The sequence below is a fragment of the Trifolium pratense genome, linkage group LG1 (assembly GCF_020283565.1).
Source record: "Trifolium pratense cultivar HEN17-A07 linkage group LG1, ARS_RC_1.1, whole genome shotgun sequence".
NCBI lineage: Eukaryota > Viridiplantae > Streptophyta > Magnoliopsida > Fabales > Fabaceae > Trifolium > Trifolium pratense.
In genome coordinates this window covers 13,160,435-13,169,474 of record NC_060059.1, presented here as the reverse complement: position 1 = coordinate 13,169,474, position 9,040 = coordinate 13,160,435, and the positions used below count along the sequence as shown (strand labels likewise).

At 35.1% G+C, this 9,040-nt stretch overlaps 2 protein-coding genes across 3 annotated transcripts; one reads left to right on the top strand and one right to left on the bottom strand.

Annotated features, from left to right (window-relative positions):
• Positions 1–306: 306 nt before the first annotated feature.
• LOC123909513 (psbP domain-containing protein 7, chloroplastic) lies at positions 307–2,091 on the top strand. Its single transcript, XM_045960357.1, has 3 exons — positions 307–934; positions 1,153–1,363; positions 1,524–2,091. Exons 1-3 carry the CDS (start codon positions 613–615, stop codon positions 1,834–1,836), a joined length of 846 nt encoding a protein of 281 aa, XP_045816313.1. The 5' UTR covers positions 307–612; the 3' UTR covers positions 1,837–2,091.
• A 14-nt stretch (positions 2,092–2,105) lies between these two features.
• LOC123909497 (lysine-specific demethylase JMJ25) lies at positions 2,106–8,371 on the bottom strand. Of its 2 annotated transcripts, none has more exons than XM_045960349.1 (13): positions 7,403–8,371; positions 7,148–7,290; positions 6,947–7,046; positions 6,699–6,831; positions 6,493–6,547; positions 5,765–6,404; positions 5,305–5,634; positions 4,385–4,786; positions 4,195–4,267; positions 3,367–3,452; positions 3,004–3,123; positions 2,777–2,847; positions 2,106–2,438 (listed from the first exon to the last, which is right to left on the bottom strand). In XM_045960349.1, exons 1-13 carry the CDS (start codon positions 7,955–7,957, stop codon positions 2,339–2,341), a joined length of 2,808 nt encoding a protein of 935 aa, XP_045816305.1. In that variant the 5' UTR covers positions 7,958–8,371; the 3' UTR covers positions 2,106–2,338. The 2 variants fall into 2 exon arrangements, with proteins under 2 accessions (XP_045816305.1, XP_045816299.1); XM_045960343.1 differs by having other exon boundaries at positions 4,373–4,786; positions 7,403–8,358.
• Positions 8,372–9,040: the final 669 nt, after the last annotated feature.

Below are 9,040 nucleotides of genomic sequence, written 5' to 3'. Positions count from 1 at the left end.
CTCTTCCTTCGCTCCAGGCATGCTATTTAGATCTATTTCGGTTGTCAATGAAATGGAATAGCTCTCCGTCTAAGTGGTTAAACACATATGATAGATACGGATGGGGGAACATTTGCCCTACTAGATGATGCATTTATGAGGTAACTTCGAGACCAAAAATTACTGTCTGCCCTACGATAATGATTTACCTTTCTTTCCTAACAAAATTACTTAACTAAGTCAAGGTTTCAAGTTTGATATCTATATTACATACAATGATGTTGAAAAATTTAAAGAAGGATTTTTGTCTATTGAGTCTCACAAAACTCTAGAGATTAGTCTATGCAACTACGGGCGAAGATAACCATTTTATAAAAAATGTAGAGTAAATAAATGGCTGTTGAGAACCAGAAGGAATGAGAGCCACAAAAACTAGATAAGGGCTATGATATCCAACCAATCATAATCTACCACGTTATTATTTATTTTCTTATAATTGCATACCAGTTATTTTTATTCCCAAAGGAAGAGTTTAGTTAAATGTAGAAGATTTATATCTTACGTAAATGAAACCAGCATATATAATTTTGGCAAAGTACTGTACTGTTATTTATATGACATAAGGGTTGAAACATGGCAATGCAATTACGACTTCAAGGGAGGTTTGGAACATGGAACAGAAATGGCATAACAAGATGTTCAAGTGAAAGTAAAGAAAAAATGAAAGTGAAAGAAGTAGAATTATGGTCTCCTGCAGAGGAATTGGCCAAGAAATTTGAACGGAGGCTTCTTGTGGGTATAGGGTCAGCTTCACTTGTAGCTTTGGGTGCAAATTTTGGTGGCATCACAAGTTTTTTTCTTGGTTTGTCACCACAGAATGGTCGTAAGCTGAAGCTAGATGTGCTTTATCCTATTGGTGGCTACACCCGGTACATTGACACAAGAGAGGGATTCGGTAATTTTAATCGCTTTGTAACGCTATGCTACACATCTTATTTGGATATGTCTTGGTACACCACTGATGGGATAACTCTGATAGGTTCGCAATATTGGTATCGTGTCATATCCAAATAAGATGTATACCAGAGTATTTTTATTTTATACTTAAAAAGCATAGTACTATAGTTATTAATTAATTGTTACATTTGTTTGTATATTAAATGAAATGATCAGAATTTATATACCCGGTGAATTGGGTTGGAGATCAGACACTGCTGTATCGAGCTGCTAAAAGAAGGGAAATGGAACTATCATTGGATCCTCCTCCACTGAATTCACGGCCACGTTCTAATGTCACAGAACCAGATGTCGCATTTGGTCCCCCGGGTTCTAATGGTGAACTCAATGTTAGTGTTATTGTTTCTCCCGTTGCTCAAGACTTCTCGTAAGTATCCTCCATCCATCACTATTCACTGCTAGCTAGGAATAAGTTTGTTGCTACTTCACGTTATTATTCCTTTACTCTTGTTAATTGCAATGTCAATGTCATTTCATTAACATAGGGATTGCTGAGCCTGAGCGTGTATTTTTAACTTTCTTTCAAGGATTGAAGCATTTGGAAGTCCGGAGGAGGTGGGGAAAGCTGTTATTCGGACCATAACAGGATCAGGACAGCGCCCGGACTTGAAGGGAACATTGGTAAAATCAAATTTGAGAGAGGATCCTGTTAGAAATGCGAAATACTACGAGCTGGAATTCAGAGTTGAGAGCCCCTCATTTCGGCGACACAATGTTTGCGTCTGCTGTTCTCGTGATGGTAGGCTCTATACATTGAATGCTCAGGCACCTGAATCAGCTTGGCCAGGATTGAAGTTAGATTTCTATACAATTGCTGAGTCGTTCAATCTCACAACTTAGTGATTCAAATTGAAACTTCTTTAGAAAATACTAGGTAGTTCCAAGAGACTGAGGCCATGAGAACAGATTAAATACTTCACATCAAGTTTGTAATTTCTTTATTTTGTTTATAAAGCTAAGGTTTTGATTTGCTTGGCTACAGAGGTTCACAAAATCTAATGCAATTTCAGTTGTATGGTGCCTGGCTTATTGCCAAACTCTGAACCCCAAACATTTTTTGAATTCAAATAAAAGGTCAACACATATAGAAATAAATGTGACTTCATATATATTACTAAATTACATGTTTGTATTCCACTTTTTCAAATAAAATACATATCTGAAATCTCCTGTTACAGCATGACTTTCTATCTCTATTGTCGATAACTATTATACACATTCAACAATGATCTACGTATTTTGATCTACTACACCGAAACATATAAACCTGTAAAATACTGCTCAAATACAATTACTGTACATAACCGCATTACTGTTACTAAACCGTGCTAAATGTGGATGTTCAAGCACAAGTGATCTGCCTCTGCTTAGACATCTTCTCGTAGTTCTCAGAAACCATTGCAGTCAAATTAGGGTCTCCATATCCAATCTCTCCGCCGAGTCTGGAAAAACAACATATTGTGAATACACAGCAGGAGATATGGGACAAATGTTTTCACAGAATCAAACAATAAGGAAACAGACATGTTGGTTGAACTTGCAAGGAACATAACAGGGCAACTAACCAATACCAAAACCCTTGTTGAAAAAGACTTTTAAGTCAAAAGATAAGGACATACATACATACATCAGTCAATCAAATGAATTTATTTTCTATTTCACGCAAGATGTTCTGAGATGATAAAAATTGCACATGCAGGAGAGAGATGAGAGATGAGAGAGAGAGAGAGAGAGAGAGAGAGAGATTGCAATAAACAAGTCAAATATGAAATTTACATACTTTGGGTCAAGTACAAGTTTCTGAACTTCTTTGATTGCTGAACTTGCTGCATAAAGAGATATTTTCCCAACCTGCATAAATGTCAAATAGAGTAAGTTCAGAGGTAAGATCTAAGTGTCACTAAAATATAGTAATTGACAAGCATTATTTAAAGGAGACAAAAATCATAGGCAAGTGGTAAACAACAAAAAGAGAACTTGACATTTATAACTGTCATCTTTGCTGACCTCCAAAACTTGAAGCTTTGCTTCATGTTCATTAGGTAAACGGCGAACTTCCTCTGCCAACCTTACAGCCTCCCCCAGGCTTTCAGGAGATAAGAAATCAAGACCCAACTGAACGGTGGACTGAAATTTTCAAAATATAGAGATGATCACAAATCACAATACTATGACAAGTTCAATACGAGAGAATTAATAATGCATTCAGAAATATTTCGTAATAACTGAAGAGAAAATATTAATAATGATAGACACCAATCAGATGAAAACTTCATCTTTTGGAAGTGGTTCAAGAAACGGATATAAATCTATGAATGAAGGCCATCAATTAAATTATATAAAGCGAAATCACAAGGAAAATGAACTCACCTGAACATTTCTTGCTTGAAAAGGGCAACCAGCAGGAACAAATATAGCTTCCCCCAAATTCTGTTCAAATGACCAAGGCTCCACTCCTACATAGGAAGACAGTAATTACATTAGAAAGAAGAAAATAAAAACAACAGTTATTTTCCAAAATTCTAGTCTGCCCCACGATTGGGCACATTAGTACCCAGGGTTTTGTGACATGTGAATTGTTCTAAGATACCTCAATTAGACCTCATACAATTTCTTTTTCCTAGCAAATGTATTTATCCATTATTTTACTGATCAAACATTGAAGAGCATAAAAATAGGGAGAGAACTTTCAAGAAGGAAAAAAAAACAAAAAAACTGAGGGCATTTAAGAAAGAAAAAAATGAAATTGAGAAGGGGTCCGACCAACATTTCATTGAAAATTATTTAAATAAAGTAAATAAAATCAAAGGTTATGCACAGAAAATTAACAAAGCATGCAATGAAGGGTGAGGTATAGAAAAATGGAAAGTAAGGGTGAAATGGGAAACTGCTGCCTGACCCGTGTTGGATGATTAATGAGGGGAGGCATAAGGTTTTGTTATGAGCGGCGATATAAATGGTAAGAGTTGAGCATTTTGATGCGAGATGAGGAGTAAGGGAGCAGGAAAGTGACCTAAAGCTTTGGAACGATTTTTTAGGACAGGAAGAGTAAAATGTCACTGCTGCCCAGTGTAAAGGTTCCATGATAAGCTAGCAAGTGTAAGGAAGGCACTGCGCAGCTTCACCTGTGTCAACCTAAACTACCACTTCTCTATCTAGCTCTTAACAATTCATAAAAAAAATAAAATAATATCTTACCAAATTCTTCCTTCAACTTTCTTTTATGGTGTCTGTCAAGATAAATAGCTCCATCATAGAGAGGCCATGTAACCTTGAATACAGAGGAGTACAATTATCATCATCAATAAAATATCAAAACAAGTAAATTAACCAAATAATTGGGAAGAAATGTCACAATTTATTTTGTAAGACTTACAAATGCACTTACTATATCATCTGGCTTCCCAAATTCCTTCCAATGCATTTTCAAATATTCAGTAACCTTTGGAACATCCTGCCGACGAAAAACATCCCAAAGAACTCCAGGATGTGTTATCTCAGAGACGTCCCCATTTTGTCTTGATGGAATTTCACAATTGACCATATTCTCTCCAGCACTAGAATAAACTTCAAACCCTTGATCCATAGTTGAATCCTTCTGGTCTGATTCCAAATCCAGTCCATTAATTTTTGTACATAGAGATGAATCGGGTGAAATCCCTCTTGAACATATATTTGGATCCTCATGAGATTCTTTCACCTCAGATTCCTTATAAGTTTTCTCCATTTCAACTTTAGTTCTCTGCGAGTCCTTTAGCTTCACTTCACTTGTATGGACTAAAAGGTACACCTGTTGAAAATCAGTAAATTTAGTGTCCGAAAAACCAGCACATTTGTCATTTGTTACTTTACTCATATAGCCTGCTACTTTCCTTTTCTTTCTTCAAATAAATCAAAACTCCAATATTTCACTCTAGAAAATATAGCAGGTAAAAGAAACAGATAGACAAAAATATAAATTAGTACTTAACAGAGTTTGGGTAAACAGTCCAAATTTTTGGGCATTTGAATTTAAACGGCAGGGGCACAGTATAAATTGTCACTAAAAACTTAAAATGAAAACTGCAAATGTTTAATTATAAATATAAGCAACCACCATATATTAATCAGAAAATTTATATGACAATAAATATATAACTAAGCATAAATTAACAATGAAATATCAAATTAATACAAATTAAAACACTTGAAATTTAAACCAAAATTATAATGTTGTAGCTTGTAAAATAATGTGTCCACTTAAATTCAAAACATAAAATAAAACGACCATTTTGCATATCTTGGGTCAATGAGGATAGAGAAATATACCATGTCACGCATATTGAAGTGGAGTTTTGTCACAGAATCACCTCTGCCAAGTTCATCACTAATCCCATAGGATATATAGATCTTGGGTCCTACATCATTCTGCAATGAGTAATGAGGCAACTTAGCTGCAACATTAAGAAGGCCCCACTTGGAGTGAATATACTGAAGTAAAGGCAGTTTGCTGATAAAGTCGGGTCTTTGATACAAAAGAAATTCTTCAGATGCACTAGGTGAAGGCCAATCCTTGAGTTTCAATATTTGTGGCCAACCGTTTTCAAGAATACGCCCCTCAGAATATCCTTTCATGAACTGACCAAGCTCGATATCAATCTGTCGATGCAAAGAGAATAAATTCAGCCATAAAGTAGAGTAATTTAAAAAATGATTAACTAGTAGACAGAGCAATAGATAATCAATACAATTTAAACTGCCAAAAAAGGAGATCGACATATATGTGTACCTCAGATCCATCTGAGCAATCTATGGCCTTAACCATTTTGTTATCATCTTTCATATTTGCGTCTGTTGTCTCTAGAACCCCTCTCCATATGACCAATGGGTCCCAGCTTGACATGGATGACCTATCAAATACTTGCTTAACAATAATGGGCTCACCAGTTTTCCAGTGCATTCTAAACATGCCAATCCCATCAGTTTTGAGATCTTCAGATGTTGGGCAATAAAGATAATTATCATTGCTAGCCTCTCTTTGAGAATATTGGCAAAGTCTGAGAGCATTCAATCCGGTTTCTGGTGGACCATCAACATCACTCATTCTGCATCCACTAACCATTTCCTCTACATTTTTTCCCAATTTTGCTACCCAATTCATCTTGAAAATCCGACTTAAATTTAATGATGAATAACCACAACCACCATACTCCTTTGGGGGGCATGGAACACTTCCATTCTCATTTGATCTCCAATTAGGAAATTTGCTTAATAGGTTTCGCTCAGTAGTTTTTGCATGCTCTGTTTGAAGTTCTTCACTCTGATGTACAGTAGCTTCCCTAAGATCTCGACAACAAATAAGGCACAAATCATATGAACAACTTGGACAGCGTCGATGATAGTCAGTGATAGGTATCCTACACAAATTGCTGCAGGAAAACAAATCAACATAAATAATTAGCCATATACTACAAACGAATAAAGAACATCTTCTCAATAAAAGTGCCGTAGATGTACCAGCACATCTGCTCATCTGCATTCAATTTTGTCCTCGGAAGATCTATTTCAGCACCTGAGAAAGAAATCATTATTTCCACAATGTCAGATACTAGTACATTCTGATATAAAAAAAAAAAAAAAAGAAAGAAAGTGAAATACAGTCAAATACTAATAGCAGTTCAAGGCTGCAAGCAAACCCAAAAACAATTTAAAATGCATCTTACCTCGCAACTTCTTTTCAAGTTCAACTTCAAAACATTGTTCATGGTGGATCTGCTTTACCACAGGAAGCACTGACAAGAGCAGCACGTGAAGATACTGTAACTTATCCAATACAGGTATCTCACGTATCCGAACCTTAATATCAGCAAAACCAGAAATTTTACTGACTGGAAAAGAAACACACAGCATATGCAAAACTTTGAGGTATGCATAATCAAATAGTATGCTAGTAACTCTTAAAATAAAATACCTTTATTGAATTATCACTACGTAAACAAATTTTACAATTGCATATACCACGGCATGCAGGACATATCTTCTGAATTTCATCCAACGAAATGTCAGAATAACTGCAAAGAAGTAAACCAAAACACCCGGTTACCATCCAAAACAAAGAGAGCCAAAAAAAATCAAGCAAAAGACGATATCTTAACTAAAATTCCGTGCTCACCATGTTGATATACAGGTATCACAATATCCTCTCCTATCACACTTAAGGCACCAAGTAACTTTATCCCTAACACTCTTCCTGCATTGATGACAAGTCTGCCCGCCATTCTCTTGAGAAGAATCCGACGCTCCATCAGAACATTCCTACAAAGCAATTACAAAAACCAACTTTTCAATTCAACAACAAAAACAAAACCTTCCATTCCATTACAAACTAGCTAACCAAGCCAAACCAAATCAACCATACAAAACTTACAGTAGCAGCATTCCCATCAAGACTTGTCCGCGTCATTTTCCCAGCTGAATCATCACCAGCAGAAACAGCCAGCTCGTCATTGGAAACCCAATTCTCTTCTAACATAACAGCATCTTCATCATCAACACCATCAGGAGTATCATCACCATCACCACCAGGCTTTGAAGTATTACCACCAGCAGATGAACCGATAAGTCCCTCGGGAGTATAACGAAACTGATTCTTAGAAACCTTATCAAACAACTTCTTCCCAGAAGAAGAACGATTTTGATTATTGTTATTATTGTTAATAGTAGTAGAAACTGGTGGAGCATCAAAATCATCACTCTTACTTTCTAAATTAACATCAGAATCAGGTTTAGATTTCTTAAGATTAGCTCTCATAGCCGAATTCGCCGCTCTTTTCTTAGCTTGAATGTAATGCTTCTCACAAACTGTTTTATCCGGCATAGATAAAGCTGTACATCTCCATTGTTTACCATCTGATCTCTTGCAACGTAAATCGTCTGGAATTCCTACATTCTCATCGATGTTGTTCGATTTTGCGTGATCCATTCTCTTTCTCACGCACTGAACAAAGAACTCGAAATTGAATTGACAACACAGAAATCCAACTCGTGCGAGTTGTGAATTGAGCGAATTGAGTGAATTTAGTGATTGAAGTAAACCCTAACAGTTACCATGGATGAAGCACGAGAAGAGAGAGTGAAACCCTAACGCGAAGTATAGTGAGGAAATTGGAATTGGTTTTGTTGTGATGAGTTTGAGTGAAGGAAAGTGTAGTTAGGATTTAGGAAAGTGTTGTAAGTAATTGTTAGGGTGTGAACATTGGGGAAATTTTTAGGATGAAGAAGCGACGTCGTTTTAGAGTTGAAATGCAGAAAGTTGTTGGGTGTGATGATAATAAAGCTTACTGTAAGAAGAGAAGGGATCACCATTCTTGCGCCTGCAGTATTATTTAGATTTTAGTTAGTGTGTGTTTTTTTTTAAAACAGAGGTAGATCGGTAAAAAAAAAAAAATTGTTTTATTATTTAAGAGCAAATTTAGAAAAATAAAATATTTCAGATTGTATATATTTTTTTTTTTGTGGTAAGTTATTTCAGATTGTATTCGCAACAGTGATTAATTAATTAATTTATTTTTTGTTTATAAAAAAAAACAATTATTTTTGTATTATTAAAAAAGACACAATTATGTGTAAAAAATGAGAAAAATGTGTATGCACGATCTAAACTAATTTTATACTGTCAATCAATACAACTATGCATCAAATCATCTCATTATATCCCACTACAATTGTATGACATGAAAAAATGTTTGGTTCTTATTGCATGTCTGTGTAAAATTAATTTATACTGACAGAGCATATTCATTAAACTCTAAAAAAATTATTCACCAGTACATATCCAAATAAAATGAGTAGAGGAGTTTTCACCAAATATATTACTAATGAAAATTTTTTGCGACGGGATTACTAATTAAGTTAGATGTGGTTGTTAAAATCAATGAAATCTCGATAAAAAAAATTATGAATAAATTTAGGTTATTTAGGTTTCTTGAACGAAAAGTTTATGCTTAAAATTTTGAATTTAAAAACAGGATTCTTTACTTCTTTACTTAAAAAACTTTGTGAAACT

Bases quoted from the DNA above. Each gene is read 5' to 3' on its own strand.
- LOC123909513 (XM_045960357.1), top strand. From the start codon at position 613: ATGGCAATGCAATTACGACTTCAAGGGAGGTTTGGAACATGGAACAGA. The intron at 935-1,152 runs GTAATTTTAATC...TGAAATGATCAG, and splicing joins TGACACAAGAGAGGGATTCG to AATTTATATACCCGGTGAAT. The intron at 1,364-1,523 runs GTAAGTATCCTC...CTTTCTTTCAAG, and splicing joins CCCGTTGCTCAAGACTTCTC to GATTGAAGCATTTGGAAGTC.
- LOC123909497 (XM_045960343.1), bottom strand. From the start codon at position 7,957: ATGGATCACGCAAAATCGAACAACATCGATGAGAATGTAGGAATTCCA. The intron at 6,548-6,698 runs GTAAGATGCATT...TTTCTTTCTCAG, and splicing joins ACTTGAAAAGAAGTTGCGAG to GTGCTGAAATAGATCTTCCG. The intron at 5,635-5,764 runs GTACACATATAT...TTGCATCGACAG, and splicing joins ATTGCTCAGATGGATCTGAG to ATTGATATCGAGCTTGGTCA.